Source organism: Parasteatoda tepidariorum, chromosome 3, assembly GCF_043381705.1.
Source record: "Parasteatoda tepidariorum isolate YZ-2023 chromosome 3, CAS_Ptep_4.0, whole genome shotgun sequence".
Taxonomy (NCBI): Eukaryota; Metazoa; Arthropoda; class Arachnida; order Araneae; family Theridiidae; genus Parasteatoda; species Parasteatoda tepidariorum.
In genome coordinates, this window is record NC_092206.1 from 44,036,442 (window position 1) to 44,056,182 (window position 19,741).

The following is a 19,741-nucleotide window of genomic DNA, read 5'->3' on the forward strand; positions in this document are numbered from 1 at the left end:
CTATTTATTTCTGAAATAAATTGAAAATCTCTGTCAAAACTTATTTCCAAAAACTGAATCAAATTTCAGCTTTCAAGAACTTTTACAGCTCCGAGTTCATCGTTCCCTCTTCGTGAAAAATATCTTATCTTCTAACGCGTAGCAAGCATGGAAAGGTTTCGAACTTCTAGTCCTTTAACTTCTACTCCAAGAAGGGGAATACCTCGATCAACTAGAAGGTCACCCCATCGTTTATCACCTGCCTCCTCTAGAAGCTCTCCAGCCATTCCAAGCACTTCGCATCAAATACCAACACAATCTCCCATTGACAGATCTCGGTCCCCAGAGGCATTAAGAAAATCCCCTTTTCTCTCACCACAAGATCATATTCGCAGAACTGTTTCTCCAGAAACATCACCAAAATATCTTAGAATTCCATCTCCAGGAACACCATTACAATATTCCTTAGCTTCATCTCTAGGTGGATCAACACAATCACCTGGAAGTCCAATAGAATATCCTGGAAGTCCAATAGAATCTCCGGGAGGTCCAATAGAATCTCCGGGAAGTCCAATAGAGTCTCCTGTCGCTAGAACTCCAAGTCCGAGACCAAGAGCACGACGACGCTTATATAAAACTCCATCCCCTGTAAGACCTGAGCTCATAACTCCAAGTCCGAAAACTCCTCCTTGGGAGACGGCTTTTAGACGCGCGCTGTATCCTACACCACCGCAACCTCCTACTCCTCCGAGTCCTGATACTCCAAGTCCCGCTCGTCCGACTGCAAGTCCTATTCATCCCATTCGTGGGCTTCCATTCACTTCAAGACAAACAATCTCTCCAGAACGTGAATCACTTTTTGAATTCGGATCAGATTTTGTACGCCTCAAACGCCTTCCACGGATTCCTTTGGAGCAAAGACAGGGAACGCCTCCTGATCAGAAATATCATTATGCTAGTCCTGGAGTCACTCCACAGATAATTGTTTCAGAAGATTCGTCAATAGAAGATGAGAATATTCCTCCGGAATTCCGTGGTCTGGTTCCTGCTTATGAAACGGAAAAATTATTCTGCCCCAGGGAATTAGAAGGCAAACCTGAACATGAAGTATGTTTCTTTTTATTATTTTTTTTCTTCTTATAATTAAAATTTTTGGGGATAAGTAGATTCACTTACCGATAGACCCATTTATATTTGCCACCGATTGCTTGCCCCACGGTTGATTGGCAATCAACAACAGCAGAAACATAAATTATAAGAAATTAACAGTAAAAATAAGGAATTAAACATTAAAGCAAATTACAAAAGCAAAGAATTGAAGCTGTGATAAACAAAAATGTATACGCTTACAAATACTTTAAATTGTGGTTTCAATGAAAGCTTTTCAGCTGAGCTTATTCCAGTTTTCTGCTTACCGTATTCGTGATAAATAACGAAGATCGTGATCAATCATATTTGTTACATAACTTCTGCCATCTACATTGCCTCAGTCGTTTCATGTTAAGTCAGTAGAGCACTCCGAATTGCCAATACTCACCTGCAAACAAAGCGATGGTATTGAAGCTCAGTATTTGATGATAAGTTTTTGCAACTTATTAGAAATTCAAAAAATGTGGGTTACCTTTTGGACGATTTTGTTTGACTGTAGGTACCAAATAAAGGTCACAATTTGAATTTATAAATATTTATCATATTTTTTTAAAAGAGGTAAATTTTTCATGCTGTCCATTGTGAACCATGGAGTTAAAGATTTAATAATTTTATTACCAAAGACAAGTAATTACCAAAGGCAACCAATTACCAAAGGGGGAAGTTAGGTAAACCCCCCCCCCCATTTGTTGAAGAAAGATCATGCTTCAAGTTTAGATCATGGCTTCAATTTTTTTTTATAATTTTCTTGTTGTTAGCTTATCATATAACAATATGTGGTGTAACTACCACCATAAATATTAAATACCAATTCACTAGTATATAAGACATGTTAACTTGATTCTATCTTGAGCTACCTTTTGATAGATGAAGGTTGACATAGTCTATAATTAAAATCCCCACTTTTGTGGATCATAAATCAATATTGGCAAGCTCTTAATCACGTCTGGGTCACCAATGTGGGGATTTTTATGTTTCTATACGACGTTTCATAACCCATAATAGTTCGGAAGGCTTCCTATTACCCAATTCTTCACCAGACAAAAGTTGGCAAATTTCTTGTTGCGATGATTCGCTTGATCTAACAATTAATTCTGTTTATAAATTATTGTAAGGATCTGCAGCATCAGGATTCATTAAAATATATCGTACAATCGATGCAATCTCTGGCGGTAATTGAGAAACAATGTAATTATCTTTGGTTATAGATTCTGTTACAGGTTTGGGAGATGCCAATCTGAACGTGCTTTCACACATAATGAACCAAAGAGCAGGATAAGATCTGTTATATACTGGTATTTGTACTGCACTTACCTCAGACATGGCAAAAGAAGTCTGAATGGCGTCGAAAGATTTTTTTCAAACAGAAATCAGAGTTAAACTAAACAAAATTCTTGATGGATATAATTAATATAAATTCAAATCGTCCGCATAGTCACCATTGAGGTGTTGTTTTATCACTTTATTCAGAAGGTTGACATAGTCTATAATTAAAATCCCCACATTGGTGACCCGGACGTGATAAGAACGTGCCAATGTTTGATGGATGATCCACATTAAACAGTTGATTTGCTTAAAAAAAATAAACTGCTCAAAGAAAAGAAGAAAAAAATCCGGTGAAGTAAATAATGTAATAATCGAAAAAATGAAGGAAAAAAATAAGCAAAATGCTATAGAAAAAGAAGAAGAATTAGCGAATTGCTGTGAAAAAAAATAATGAGCGAAATGCTATGAAAAAAATGATGAGCAGAAAATGATATAAATGAATAAAAAGAAACACCATTAATCAACTAGTGGTATTTATTTGTTCATCGAATTCTATCCCAAATAAAATTCTGGAAGGGGTGTAATGTGGTGTAATTATCACTATAAATATTAAATACCAGTTCACTAGTATATAAGACATGTTAACTTGATTCCATCTTAAGGTACTTTTTGATAGATGAAGGTTGTCATAGTCTATATGTAAAATGCCCACAAATATACAACATATCGTCGAATATCGTATAACAACGTTATATAAAATTCATATCCTGATACTCATATTTTGTCATCGTAATGCAAAATTAAGTGCTTTATTAAAGCAAAATAATTTATATAATTTTTTTCTTGATTTTCTAATAATTTACTTGTGATATACCAATGATATATAAAATTCATTTCCTAATATTCATGTCTTGTTATTGTAAAACGAAAGTTAAGTATTATATTAAAGCAAAATAATTTATAAAAATTTTGAATTAGAATAAACCTTTTAATTTTTTTAATAATGCTATTTATCAAAAATTACAATCATTTACACAACTTTTAAGCGCTTTAAATTAACTCTGTTAATTCAATTAGGTTTCAAATTAGGTTTTCAACGTTAAATCAAAAACGGAATTACTTTAATTAAATCAAAAATGTTTACCTAAGCGTAAAGAATTGTTTTGCATTTGACTAAACTCCTGGCAAAAGAAGACAAATTTTAATAACATTACTGCTTTAGTAACAAATATTATATGCTGAATTAGAGCTGTAAATAATTTTTCATTATCAAACCAAAACAAACTTAAATGTGTTCTTAATACTAATTTAATCTACAGTTCTTAACAATCCTCTAGAAATGTTAACATCTTCAAATGCCCACAATATTCCTAGATTCCCCCTAAAAGACTTGACTGTCCTCTTGGGAGGTGATAGAGCCCGCGTTAAGAACTTATGATTTAACCATTTACCAAGGCTACATCAGCCTGTTAACATTATTTTCTAATGGTTTCTCCAGATAACGCTTTAAGTCACACAATTTGGCAAATTTTTAGAATTTGAAATAATTCATGTTTAATACATTTAATTAGAATATAACTTTACTCAAGAATTGTCATACGTAAGTCAATATTCCCTCCTTACGTTTATTTTGATTCACATTAAGGTGTACTTTTCCTACATTTTATTCATTCGTGTATAATTTCATGTGTACATTTATGCGAGAAAATCAATATTACAATCACTATTCATAGGATAAATTTCTATTATAAAAAGAATAAAACGGAGAAATAGGATTCAATCATTCTCGGTACTGAAAAGTACTCAAACTGAAACAGGCAACAAATATATTGTGATAAAGTTTTACACTAAACAAATTAAAAGTTTTACTTAGAATATATTCTAACAATGACTTAAATTTGGCGACAATCTGCAGATTAATAATGAAAATCATTGTTCTTTTATCGTCTGTTGCAAAATATTTCTGAACGAAGAAAAGTTTGAAATATTTTAAAAAGTGTGTGTTTATTACTCATTGGGGAAATGGGTACGCTTTTTATATTCGCACAGCTCGTATTTTTTTAATAGATCAATTTCAACACCATTATCACAAATGAAGAGTTGTAAGATTCATAAAAAATCAGGCTCTCATAAGCAATTACAAAAACTCAGCATAACAAGATCAAGTAAAAGAAGCAGACGATAATTTTGGAACTTTTTGAAGTTGATTGTTTTCCAGAATGAGTTTTTTTCTTTTTCTTTTCAAAAGTGTGTATTTTTAATTTCTTTAACATAATATTAATTTAAGGAATTTCAATGCAGTTTTTATTATTAATTTATTGGTAGTTATTGTCTTGAACGACGATTTTAGCATAAATATAAATAATGGAGAAGAAAAACAATTTTGTTATATCTAAAGAAACGCATATTGGACTAAAATTGAAAATCAATCTAGCCTAGTGGACCACAAAACAAACATTAATCGATGCAGTTTTTGCAACCCATGACTTGTGACGTTTATAAAAATCTATATAAAAAAAAGATTTCTCTTTTTTTTAAAAAAATAAAGAAAAAGTTTATAAAGTCAAAAGAAAAAAACCTTTAACTAATGGGTAACCAATGATCGCTATAATGCGATCCTAATTTCCTCTCTTTTGCAATATTCTTTTTATTTATTTACTATTTATTTATTCTTTTATAGGAACTTCTTTCATTGATGAAGAAGTTTTATGAAGGCGATTACGAAAATATCAAGGAAGCGATCAGAGAACTTGCGAAAAAGTATATACCACAAATGAGAGGAGAAAAAAACACTATAATGATTCTTAAAGCTTTGGAAAATTACATTGAAGGTCTTCTTGTAACTATTCATACGGTAATTCTATTTTATTCCTACAAGGAAGCTAAAACCTCTTTTCACTGCCGTTATTCACCACCAATTATTACTTCTCAATGATAAGTGTTTTATAGTATTAAACAGTGTTTTCTACGAAAGTTGATAGTTGGATTTAAAATTACTAAATCGAGATGGTGATCTTCTTTATCCACTTTATTTCTTATGTTATTAAGCTCTCAGAAAACTGCTTAACACAATTTAGCATAAACGTAGTTAATTTAGCACTTTTGTTAGATTTTGCTAGAACTCATATATTTATAGAAAACTCTATAAACAAGTATTTTAATGCTTCGATTGCTATTTATTTCAATGACGGAGAATGGAACTTTTGGGCAATAACAACATTCCATCGTGAATATTCTTTGTTCTTGCCGAAACAACATACCACCGTCCTGGATATGAAAAGTTTCGCAAATATTGTCACTGTGCTCGAGATCACGGGTACTAATTTAAATATATTTCAAACATATTACACGTGATTCTGGTCTGTAATGAAATCTTAAATTTACCGAGGAAAAAATCGAAATCCATTAGGTTTTCGTTGAATTATGGGCCGTTAAACTATGATGAGTGTAACTTCAAACTCCTCCTGTGCTGCTTATAAAGCAATGAAATAATGACCCTTTCCTTTCTTTTCACGAAATTCGTACCCCCAGTCAGTAATGACAAGAGTGTTTTATACAGGATATGATATTCTCATTAAGTAACAACTCTGCCAAATTCTAATTTTCTTTTCTCTTTCTAATCAAGAGTTTAAGTCATCATTGCATTTCAAGTTTGTGGTTTCGGTAAAAATTGTTGGAGAAAGTGTGGTAAAACCTGTTCGTAAAGATTCGTAGAACTATTGGAGCAAAGCTAATCAACCACGAAACTGTCAATAAATCAAGATGTTCATTGTTTAGTTGGTGCCCAATATATCATCCCTTAAAAGTCAAAGTTGCACTACCATCTTATAAATTATTTGTTTCTTGTAATTTCAGAAAATTTAGAAGTTCAATGAAAAAGTATCACACATTTTTATTTTATATGACAATATAAAAACTTTGTGTACAAAATTCACATTTGAAATAGTCATCTTCATTCTCCTCTTCACTACAGCTTTCGTGGGCTCAGAAAAGACACTTTTTCACGTTGTGAATGAAAAACACCCTTCTTTCTTTGTTTCGTTCTTTTTCTCTTATTTATAAAGTACAAAAGTACATTATTACAATGTAAACAATCAACATCTGATACAGTTTTATGGTCTTTGTCGGAAAAATCATCAATTAAATATATAGTTTTTATTATTAATATTATTATTATTACAAAACTGTTTTGTTATATTGATTCTTCATACGCTTTTTTTTTCCAAGTTTTTTTTTTATATACACTGAAAATTAACATTCTCATTCTTGATAGCTAGGTTTTCCTAATCTTATTATCTTTTTTTTCATTCTCCTGATATTCTACATTGGTTTTATATAGTGAGGGTAGTACCCGTTCATACCCACACTTATCGCACTTGCCCCGAGAGTAGAGGTTATCCAAACGAAACAGGGCCATGCTACTACTGGACTTAATCCTCATTATTTGTTAGTATATGAATCCTTAGTAAACGCATAATAAGTAGGGCTAAAAATATTTTTACAACCGTGATTGCCAATAAATAAGGATAGTTTAAACAACATTAGAGGATTGACACAGCAAAACAAACTTATCGAGATAAACTCCATGAATTCAGCAATAACAGCACGTTAATATGGCAGCTTCTTCTTACAGCCAAGCAGAATGTAATTCAGAATCAGACTGTTACAAAGCAAAACTAATTTTGCCGCATCTAGGTACCTTGTTTCACCCGTACTACCTGATTTTTACCTACTGACCTATAAGATAATTAATTAAATCTTCAAAATAGCTTTAAAATCATTAAAAAACTGTCTAATAATGTAAGGGAAGGGAGAGTTGGAAAAAACCGGGTGGCTGGATAAAAGCAGAATCTGGCACTTTTGACTAGATTACTGCTATCGAAATCACAAAATGCTCCAAGTCAAAATCTCGGGAAGGTTAGATACATTCACCTGTAAAGGTCGGGTACATGAAACCTCTAACACTTAGGATGTATAATATTATCCATTTTATTAAGGATTTCTGCTCTTACATCTAATCAACTAGGCCATATTTTTTGTAATTAGAATAGGCTTCTCAAGATTACGTGCCTTTCCCACTCTTCACCCTTTTGTTATTTTGCATTGTTATGGAAAATCTTACGTTTTTTTCTGTTTAAGTTGAAAATGGGAGTGTCCTGATCCAAGGGAAAAAGCATAATTTGTAGCTCCATGGTAACAAAGAGGGGAAAAGTGTGCATAGTGGGGAAATCGCAAAACTTTGAAACACCACTTCTATTTACAAAGAATATATATAATTCATGATGAGCTCCTAATATGATCCTTGTGTTCAGTTATTTATAATCCTTGTACGTTTCACATTAGAGGGTCATATTTATAATTTATTACCATAAAAATAATTTCTGTAATAAAATATGTACTTTTTTCATTATTTCTATATTAACTTAGTTCCATCCTATCAGATTTGATAAAGCAGGGTTATACAACGTATTTCTAAAATTTAATTAATTTACCTCCAAAAATTTGCCTTTTTTTGCATTAAATACTTATTTTTGAAACTTTTTTTTTCCAATGCCCACCTGGATAATGACCTAGGTCATACAGGCACCTGAAAGGCAGATTTATTGGCCACTCTTTCTGGGCACCATATTAGGTGGTCCAACGTTGCTCCCACAGTAAGGACAGATAGTACAGAGAGGGAAAGAACATCCATGCCTTGCCCGTGATTCGAATCCAGAACCTTTCTGATGCAAGAGCAGTTCCCTAACCCCTACACAGACCGGTTGGCATTTTTGAAACTTAAGATCACATTTATCATTCAAATAAAAATGAAGGCAATTTTAATGACGAATCTGCTTTGGAAAGAAAATAAAATTAGAGCCCGGTTTTGTCTAACTTTCTCTTGCAAAACTTTGATTATTTTATCTGTTTTCATATTGATAGTCTTATTGCTTGCATTCGGAACTTGTAAAATAATTATTATTATTAGACCTACATCACTAAATAAACGTTTGCTTAAAAATGACAGCATGATCAATCAGGAAGATCTGAACTGTTGAAAATGGCTCAAGAGCGTATGAATGAATTGAGGTCTGAGTTTATGGAGGAGAAGGACAAGTAAGTAGATAAATTTGTTTAACTATTTAAGTTTGAAAACAATAATTTTTTTTAAAATTCTATCGTAGGTAATATACTGCAATACTTGAATTTTTAAATGTTTTATTGAGAAGTACTTAAACGTTTTTTTCTGGTTCAAAATATTAACCAATTTACACATCACTATCCTTACCTTATTTTCTGTACCAGACAATTAACAAATTTAACGTAAAGAGAATCACCTTAGAACTAAATCGAATAAAGTATAAAAGTGTTCATTTCATCTATTGTTACTTAAGAAAAACAAAATGGAAATAGTTTTTAGCTAAAAGCAGTGTTTTGAAAAATTATTTTAAACAAGCCTAATTTAAATAACGGTTAAGTCTTATAAATAAGTTAAGTCTAATAATTTATAATTAAAAACTAAACTTACTTCAACGATGCAAAAACTATTTTTTTTCTCAAAAAAACAAGCTTCCACATAAGAAGCTTGCTTTAATATCTATTTAGAAGAAAAAAAATATTTTATTAATAAATCAAGTGTGAATTTCATTTTATATTAGAAGGCTCCATTCCCTGCTCGCTTCACTCGCCAACCCTCGTAAATGCTTTTGAAGCATCATTGTCGTTTCCCCTCAAAAGTCAATATTTTACTCTACTTTTTTTGTAAAATATATAACTGAAGATCAAATGGAAAGAATGGGTTTTGTCTATTTTTCACAGAAATGGCGATTTCTATCTGTTGCATTTTGAAAATTATTAAGTTTTCAGAAATCAGTAATGCGGAAAATCTTTTCTCTTCGAAAGTTATTACACAGTGAGCCATGCTCTTTATTATTTTTTTGGGGTGTTGTTGTTCTTGACATCAACACAAGTGCAAGTTTATGAATCTCAATTTCATTATGGTGAGAAAAATAAAATTTTCCACACAATGGAAAAAAAGCTATTAATTCGAACAAAAACTAAGATTTATAAAAAAAAAATGAACTAGCCCTGAAAATAATTTTCATACTTATCTGACGCGTTAGTTGTAAAATAGATGATATTATTCTTCTTGGAAGGCGTAAAAAACTTATTAATTACAATCGGGCAAATATTTTATTTTTTATTTTGAAACCATCAATACGCAGCTATTAATAATTTAATAATTATAATTATAACCGTCGTTGAACAGCCGACCCAACTTCAGTTTGCGACTACTAATGTTCAACTCCATTGCATTGTAATTTTGAACCCAATCCAGAAGACAAGGGAATCAAGTTTTGGGAGAAATTTTGCCGTCGTGGAGGACATATTGTTGGAAGTAACCCACATTTGCGGTACCAAAAACCACGAAAACCTCCCATGGTTAGTCTAGCTGCAAGGGGACTCTAATCCATGATCCGTCCATTATTGAGGATATTTTTACGTCAGCACCGTGGTCAATGCGAGCTGGGTGCTGAACTCGCATCGACCAGTCATGGCTTGGATTCGAACCCAGGTTTTCACATTCGAAGGCGAATGCTCTATCCACTGTACCACCATGGCTCAGCTATTAATAATAAGTTGAAAACAAAGGAGAGAAATGCCTATAACCGAAATAGACAATAGAATATATTAAATGCAGGCAACACAGAATTTTTTAACCAGCCTCATATCATATTTGCATCATTATCAATTTTAGTGACGCCTATGCTAACAATGTAGAGTAAATAGGTGAAGAAAAAAAAATTAAACCTTTTTTTAAAATCATTTTTTAGCCTATGTATATGTTTTTCGAAATTTTGACATGATATTAATATTAAAGTTCTCCTTTGAACCAAAAATTATAAAAAACATTTAGAGTGTCCGGGAAAAAGCCCCACAAAAGCAGCTATTAATAATAACTTGAAAACAAAGAAAAGCAAAACGTATAACCGAAATCGGGCATAGTATCCATTGAATCTATGCTACACAGACTTTTTTTGCTAGCTTCATATCACATCCTCATCGATTTCAGCGACATTTGTGCATGACATACATTCCCTTCACATAAAAGTTCTTAAGATGCAGCTAAATATGCAAAAATTGAAATTAAAATTACCGACTTATTGCTGTTCGACCTGAATTTGGGACCATATTGTCCAGATCGCAACTCTTTTGTAAATCCTGTCGAAAGACAAGAACATTTCTCGCACCACATCACTTTCAAGACAATGTCATTTTGTTCAAATATAAGTGAATGCTGTTTCAATTTTGATAAATGTTTGTTTCAAATTCTACAGTTTTTGGTTCCAATGCCATTTTAACACATTTCGTTCACTTTCGAAAAACCCTTTTTTACAGTTTGTGCCTGAATCAAAATGTAACACATAAATTATGTCCGATAAAAATATAAATCACAAATTACGTCTAAATAAATTGTTTTTGAAGAACGAAAAACACACTATTAAGGCAAGGCATTTTGTTCAAATATAAGTGAATGCTATTTCAATTTTGATAAATGTTTGTTTCAAATTCGACAGTTTTTGGTTCCATTGCCATTTTAACACATTTCGTTCACTTTCGAAAAACCCTTTCTTACAGTTTGTGCCTGAATCAAAATGTAACACATAAATTATGCCCGATAAAAATATAAATCACAAATTACGCCTAAATAAATTGTTTTCGACGAACGAAAAACACACTTTTAAGACAATGCATTCTGTTCAAATATAAGTGAAAGCTATTTCAATTTTGATAAATGTTTGTTTCAAATTCGACAGTTTTTGTTTCCTTTGCCATTTTAACACATTTCGTTCACTTTCGAAAAACTCTTTCTTACAGTTTGTGCCTGAATCAAAATATAACACATAAATTATGCCCGATAAAAATATAAATCACAAATTACGCCTAAATAAATTGTTTTCGACGAACGAGAAACACACTTTTAAGACAATGCATTTTGTTCAAATATAAGTGAATGTTATTTCAATTTTGCTAAATGTTTGTTTCAAATTCGACAGTATTTGGTTCCATTGCCATTTTAACACATTTCGTTCACTTTCGAAAAACCCTTTCTTACAGTTTGTGCCTGAATCAAAATGTAACACATAAATTATGCCCGATGAAAATATAAATCACTAATTACGCCTAAATAAATTGTTTTTGAAGAACGAAAAACCCTTTTATGTAATTTATGATCAAAATTTGTCAATAAAATGTATTGCTTATTATTAACAAATTATATATGGAGTAAAATTATAAAATTTATTTAATTTTTCATTCACTTTTAATTTCTCTTTTTTCTTTTTAATTAGTGTACGATTCATAAATCATTTCTGTTCACTATTTTGATATTGCGAAGTAACAATTAAATTATAATCCCCCGAAATAATTTATGCAACTATAACGTAAAAATATGTTGAAATAACTATTTTCAATAATAGTTATTAAACAATAACTATTTTTAATGAAAAATTAACTGTTTTTAATAATAACTATTTACAATGTAATAAAAATTTTTATAATAGCTTTTAAATAATAAATATTTTCGATAAAATGATAATATTAAAATAATAAAACTGATTTTAAAATAATAAAACTGGTAAAGATTATGACTCTTACAGTTTGCGTTGGTTCGCCCCCACCCCCAGTCAAAGAACGCCACTGTACTGGATTGATCCCAACTATCAAATTTTAAAAATATCGTAGAAATCATTTCAGAATAACTATGCATATACGTCATTTGAAATTATATAGTTTAAAATGACGAAAAGAAAAAAAATCCAAACGTTTTATTTAAAAAATATTACGATCACATAGCATAATAATATTAAGTAATAGAATTCTTGAAAATAATTTTTACTTAAAATTATCTTTAAATAACGAGTTTTATAACTGAGCACAGTCTTTTTTCATTTGCTTCATTAAATACGAAAATATGGCGAAATATGCAACAAAAAAATGTAAATTAACTTTAAAGAGCATTTTTCAACCACTCTTTTGTCTAAACTATTGGAATCATAATTTCCAAATTACGCTTACTCTTCCCTATATTGTTCTTCAAAAATCGAAACACGTTGAAATGGAGGTGCGTTTATTCTGAGAAAGCACATTTTTTGTCTGATTCAAAGTTAAAACTAATAAATTAGCACATTTAAAGTCAACTTTCTTAACTTCTAAAATTGCTTTTCACTGAGTGAAAATACAATCATTAGATCAAAAGTTAATAGGGACGATATCTCCAACTTATTTTCTCCCTGTAAATTTGGATGACAAATCACGTAATTTACTTTTTTCCAGTCACGAAAATTCTAAACTGTTGAGAAAGCACTCTTTAAATAAATTTTCAAACTAAGTACATAATAAAAATGTTATCCCATTTTTGTAGAACTTCAGCAGTTTACATTGCATCATTTTATCTTTACAGCTTTAACAGATATATCGAAATGTTGGAAAGTAAACTGATGGAGGAAGCTAGAGACAACAGAAGACTGGTCGGGAAAGAAATCGAATTAGAATCGCAATTGAGAAGTTTACAGTAAGTAAAGAAAAAAACATTCTTATTAATATGCATCAATCCTTTCAAATAATAAGACTATTATTATAAGCATTTTATATAAGTTTAAAAATTATAAAATGGGATTTCTATACCTTATTACAACCTATTAACTCCATAAGTTTTCTATAAAATGTCGCTTTCTTACGTGTGATAGAATAAACTAGTGGGCTGCGCCCGCTGCTCGCTAACGCTCGCCAACCCCCGAAAATTGTTACGCAATCTTATATGGTTTGCTTCGCAAACCAATCTCGCTTCGCTCGCTACTAACTTAGGTACATTGCAAATGCACAAAATTCTACGAATTCAAAACAATCATTCAAATCCATATAACAACTTTTTTTTAAAAAAAATTACATCTTTTTAGTAAATACTAAGTCATTAAAATAAATTTGAATTCAAATAAATGACATGTAATTCGTTAAACCTATTAGAAATGTGCTATAGTATAAAATCTTAAGATAAAATTTCTAAAACTGATATCTCTTTAAAAAGGTTAAAATTTTGGCTATAATTAAGTCTATTAAAAATTGAAATAAGTGAATTGCAATGGAAAAACCTGCATAAACAAATAAATTCTAGTAAAACAAATAAATTCGTGATATAAATCAAAAATCGTCAAATAAATTCGTAATATATAAATTCGTGAAAAAAAGCGCTTTCGACAAAATACTAAAATAGAGATCTATCGACAAAGACTACTCACTTCTGCCTAGCTTAATAGTATGAGATTGCCGCAGCTGATGCTCTCTGGTTATTTCAGTTTCCGTTTTTAAAAGCGCTATATGTTGAGCCACCTCAGCTAGATTTGGCATGTGACATTTTTAGCGGCAATCATTGGTCGATTTTCTAGCGTTGCCATTCGGGGAGTTGTAATGAGGCTCTTTTTTGTCGCCGTGTAAGAGAAATATATATATAGATTCTTATTTGATTGAACTGGGCATTGTTTTAAATAATTTTTACAGATATTATGTTTGAACATATTCTGAAAGAGATTTTGAATTGAGTTTATTATAGTTCATGAAATAAATTATAATAAACTTAACACAATGAACAATCTTTCCTTTGGAAGCATCTGAAAACGGCTTCCCTAGCGTTTTTCCGAATTACTTTAAAGATTGTATATGATTTAAAACAGCGATGCATTTTAACTCGAACTTAGTATTAAAATGACGACTTTTTGCGAATATGTTGTTTTCATAACTGATGTGAGTTTACAACAGTTACTCACTGCCTTGGGTAAAGTTTAGCCTACATGTCTATGTTCATTCTAAAAATGGCGCAAAACGTCAATATGGAAACTGCCACAGTTTTGAGAAAATAAAAAGTGTTCGTGGTCTAGTTTTTTAGTATTCAGAAACTTACTCCACTTACAGCATTATCTCGACTCATAAAAATTTGCAAAAAATGAGGATAAGGTGATGATTTTCATAATTTTCATCTAGGTTGTAATATGTCTCGTGTTGGTGACTAATTATTAAGTGCTTTATATTACTAATTAACAAGTGCTATTCAAAAATGGTAATTAATAAGGGCAGACGATATTTTAAACGGAAACGTTGACACAAAAACGTACTTTCTCTGAATAAACATACCTTTTTTTTTCGATGAATTTGGATTCCTGACCCCCTAAAGTATCGGGTAGCCGTAATCTGGGAAATTTAATGTAAATTTTGTTATGTGTTATTGTGAATTTCACTTTTTGAGTATATCGCTATATCTCGAGAACAATCTCAGAGAATTGAAAAATTTTTGCACACAATTATCCAAAGATAATTCCATACAAAAAATAACATTTAGTAAATATTTATTATTTTTTATTATCTTATAATGGGCGAATTTTTTTTAATTGCTAGGTATACAATTTTTTGAAGAATATAATTTTGTATGGCGAAATACAAAATTTGAAAATGAAAAATTTGTTCCTGAAAAATTGAACTTCATTGAATTGAACTTGAAAAGTCAGATGGAACTATTCGATCAACTTGCTCAAATTTTCGATTTCCCTTGTAAAACTATATTCTTTCAAATGATACAAAAATTTGTATACCTTATAATTCAGCAATTTTTCGACCATTATTAAATAAAATAATAAAAATTTACTAAAGTTTTTTTTGCACGAAATTATCTTTGACTAAGCGAAATTTCATAATTGTGTGCATAAATTTTTAAATTCTCTTCAAAAATTCTCGAGATATAGCAAAAGATACCAGAAAAGTAAAATAAACATTAAAGGGTCGAAACTTTGAAGAGCTTTCCTGACCAAACTATTGGGATCATATTTTCATATTTCCCAGATTGCGGTTAACCCCTATATTTTGAACCCCTATATATTCAGAAATCCGTCTCTGTCAAAAAAAAAAAAAAGGTATGTTTATTCAGAGAAAGTACGTTTCTGTGTCTGATTTCGTTACTTGAAATCAAAGGTTGTTCAGGGTGTTCCTTTTTTTGAGCGCTGTACACAAATGTAAAACTAGCATTTAAAAGACCTAATTTTCAAGGTCTTCCCGGGCTCAACTATTGAGTCCATATTTTTCAGTTAAAGGTTGGGTTTTGAAGATTAAAAAAACCTAATCCATTTCAGTGCAAAAAATGTCAGATCAAATTATGGGGGAGGGGAGTACTGGACTCTGAGTGCAGCATCTGTAAAAGCCATTTTTACTGTCAAATCTTATAACGTGATTTTTTTACGACAGTATTTATTGAAGTACAGTGATGCAGTGATTTTACGTTAAATATTTCGTTAAAATTACGGTACATCAGAATTTTTGTTCCATGAGACTCTGCGTTTAAGATGAATTTCACAGTAAAAATTGCTGACACCCAGCGTACTGGTACTTTTTCCGTAACTCGATCCGGAATTTTTTGCACTGTGAAAATAAAAGCGTGTTTGTTTACTCAGTTTACACAGTGAAAGTGCGTATTTTTGTCTGGTTGTTGAAATGTTCCAAAAAGGGAACCTAAAGCATAATAAAACTCACTTTTTAATGAAGAAAAAGAAAATATTTTTTTCAATTTTTTTCTTTAAATATAGGATACAGTTGTCTGTACAAAACTATTTAGAGAAGTAAATCTAACTATGGTCTGCATGAAGTAGAGTAAAAAATCTGTATATTATCTATTTTTTTTAAAAAAAAATAAGAAAAAAGTGCTTATTTCATGGTTCTCTCTAAAAAATGTTCAAAGAAAAGTATCTTTTGAAATTATTATTCTAATTACTAAAGTATTTCAGGGAGAAAATGGCTCAACCTTTAGTTGTAGAGCGGGAGGAATATGAGAAGTACGAACAGGAACTGGAATTGGTAATTTGTTTGAACTACTTTTCATTTGGATTAAGGGCAATTTTTTATCTAAAACAATTAAAATCTCCCCAAGTCCAGCATATTACAAGGGAAAGAGTGACAATTTGTGCTATGTAGATTAAAGCAAAAAATAACGTTAATGAAACCCAATTGAAACTACATAAATTGTCTTAGCTAAAAACTCCTCCCGCCACAATGTCTGAGATCGTCTGGTGGTATGGATGGTGTTTTCTACAATAAGGAACGATGCAAGCTCCATATCACCTATACTTACGGGTTACTGATTTTGGTGTATTTTGTGCCATTTGAATCACAAAGTGTTTTGAGATTCTTGCAAACGTGGTATTTGATTACTTATTACTTGTGTTCACATTTCTTACAATACTTGTACTTACGATGCTATAAGTGCTAACACTAACGTAACAGCTTGCATCAAGAACAAACAGTAATAAACAAATGGAAAGAGGCCGAATCAGGACTGACAAAAAAGGAATTTATTCAAAATCTAGGAACCATGTCACCTTTTTTAACAATATATCTATCAATAACTAAAACAAATTTTCACTTCAAACTCACCAGAATTACTTATAAACATCAATATCTTATGAAATACGGCAGATTTGAGTTCAGAAATTTTCTGATTTACTTCTATTAATGAAAACAAAATCATCCGTTTGAAAATATCGCCTCGCAGAATAAGCTGTAGTAAGTAGTTACAAAGTTTCTAACCTAAACTAGAGTAGGTATTGAGCTCGAGATTGTTATTGTTTACATTTATATTGAAAACACCATCCATGGAAACAAGAATGGCGCATTTTAGGGAGGGTAACTTCACTCTAGGACTAACACAATAGGCCGAAGAAAGATATTCCTTTCTCTTACCGGCCAGCAGAGCCAAAACCATTCCAAAACAGTGAGCCCGCACCCCTACTTGAAATATTCGTACCTCGTTACCATAGTCACTGTCACAGGTGCAGACGAATGTCTGGGGAAGTTCTTATTTCAGACAAACTACTATACGATAAACGTAAGGCCTGTTTACACGGTTCAAGTTCTTGAATCCGAGAAATTGGTAGAATTTCCCTTTCTAAGAAATTGGATGATTCGTCGACACTATCCAAGTTCTTAAATGTCACTGATTGATTCAAAGAAAACCTTGCGCATGTGCATTGTTCATATTCATTATAAAATCATACTTACATGACTTTAAAATTACTGAATAAATTGAAATAAAATCATAGTAACAGAAATAGACAGTAACAGATTAACTTATTCTCACTAAAATGTATGAAAACAAGCAACAAAATGACACAATCTGATGTCTGCTTGCTGACGTCACAAAACTTAAGAAGCTGATTGGTTAAGAGAGGAAAAACTTGGATAGAAAGTAGAACATGCTCTACTATCGTTCAAGAACTTAGACCAAGTACTTCGATGATTGTTTACACGATCCAAGCTCAAAGCAAAACAGGTTTCCATCAATAACAATTAATCTCTGTCCAAGAAATTCAATCGTCTAAACAGGCCATTAGTTTACTATCGTTTCAGTACTATAAACAAGAACCTCCTTCAGAGTCTAAAGGTCAAATGAGGGTAGAGAAGCGAAAAAACACGTGTTAAGAGGTATAACCAATAGGGACAAAGGAAAAGGTTTAAATGAAATAACGATGAATAACAATGGAGAGATAAGAAACGGATTTGATGGGATATGGCTAGAATCCCAGGATGCAACAGATTAAATTAAAATGGACTTCCTAACCGTGGAATACTCAAAAGATCAATAACTAAATAATTAAGAGTTTTTCAAAATATATAAGAACTCCAAAGATCAAGTTCGGAAGGAAGGCAGTGTTGAATGATTTTAGTAGAATTCGAACCTGTGATTCAAATTCCAACTGGATGAAGCGATGAATAGAAAATCGTTTAATATTCTTACTTATTCTTTTAAGTTTAAGGGTATGTTTAGTTTGATCAATAAACTCACGACCACATTGAAACGAAATTTGATAAGTACCCCAGTTATTAACACTGGAGAAATTTTTGTTTATTTACTGAGGAAAAAATGACTTTAAACTCAAACTTAGTCAAAATCTTAGCTATTCGGAAACTGATTTTCGGATAATAAGGTAAAGCAATCAAGCTGTTAAAGCTCTATTTGGAGAATTTGGTGAATTGCGAGATTAATTTTCATAGGTGGAATCAATAATATTAGAAGGAAAACCACGATCTACGGTGATAGCTTTAAGATAAAGCAACTCTACATAGAGGAGATAACTAATTGAACAAATTTTAAAAACACGATAAACAAGTGTGTTTAATGCAAACAACTTTTGGGTTGAAGGGGTGGGATAAAAGATCATGACGGGGAGTGAAACTGCAAATGGTTTTTGATAAACAGTAATAAGAAATTTATCTTAATTAGGAGCAAAATTTAATGAAAGTACGAGTAAAAATTTAAGATAACGAGCATATTTAGTGATTGATTTTCCCAGTAAGACCATGAAAATCCGATCATTGAAATCAAAAGTTGTTCAGGGTGTTCCTTTTTTTGAGCGCTGTACATAAATGTAAAACTAGCATCTAAAAGACCTAATTTTCAAGGTCTCCCCGGGCTCAACAATTGAGACCATATTTTTCAGTTAAAGGTTGGGCTTTGAAGATTAAAAAAACCTAATCCATTTCAGTGCAAAAAATGTCAGATCAAATTATGGGGCAGGGTAGTACTGGACTCTGAGTGCAGCATCTATAAAATCCATTTTTACTGTCAAATCTTATAACGTGATTTTTTTACGACAGTATTTAATGAAGTACAGTGATGCAGTGATTTTACGTTAAATATTTCGTTAAAATTACGGTACATCAGAATTTTTGTTCCATGAGACTCTGCGTTTAAGATGAATTTCACAGTAAAAATTGCTGACACCCAGCGTACTGGTACTTTTTCCGTAACTCGATCCGGAATTTTTTGCACTGTGAAAATAAAAGCGTGTTTGTTTACTCAGTTTACACAGTGAAAGTGCGTATTTTTGTCTGGTTGTTGAAATGTTCCAAAAAGGGAACCTAAAGCATAATAAAACTCACTTTTTAATGAAGAAAAAGAAAATATTTTTTTCAATTTTTTTCTTTAAATATAGGATANCCCGACACATTCTGTAAATAATTGGTGTTAATCGAAGTAGAGAACACCACTAGGAATTCCGTAATAGCCACACTTCATGAATATATATTTTTTGAATCCTTGTCAAAAATGAAATTTCCAAAAAAAAAAAAGTGTTTACATTAACAAACCACTGTTTATAAGCTAAACGGCTATCGAAATCTGTCGAATCCCAAGTTAAAATATCAAAATCCAGTTTAATTAACTGATGAAATTATGAGTTGTTTTTAATAATTTCCTTAGCGTCTTTGTTTTTTCTTCGTGAAAATGCTAATTTAAGAACAGTCCTGTGTATGCTTCTTCTTCTTTTCTTTT

At 31.3% G+C, this 19,741-nt stretch overlaps 1 protein-coding gene across 1 annotated transcript; it reads left to right on the forward strand.

Moving 5' to 3' along the window:
* LOC107448438 (uncharacterized) lies at nucleotides 1–18,519 on the forward strand (the record flags this gene model as incomplete). The annotated part of the gene is given in 6 exon segments (XM_043051090.2): nucleotides 1–1,086; nucleotides 5,075–5,248; nucleotides 8,402–8,490; nucleotides 12,839–12,949; nucleotides 16,200–16,269; nucleotides 18,463–18,519. Coding segments are annotated over 6 exon segments (1,440 nt in total).
* Between the last annotated feature and the right edge of the window lie 1,222 nt (nucleotides 18,520–19,741).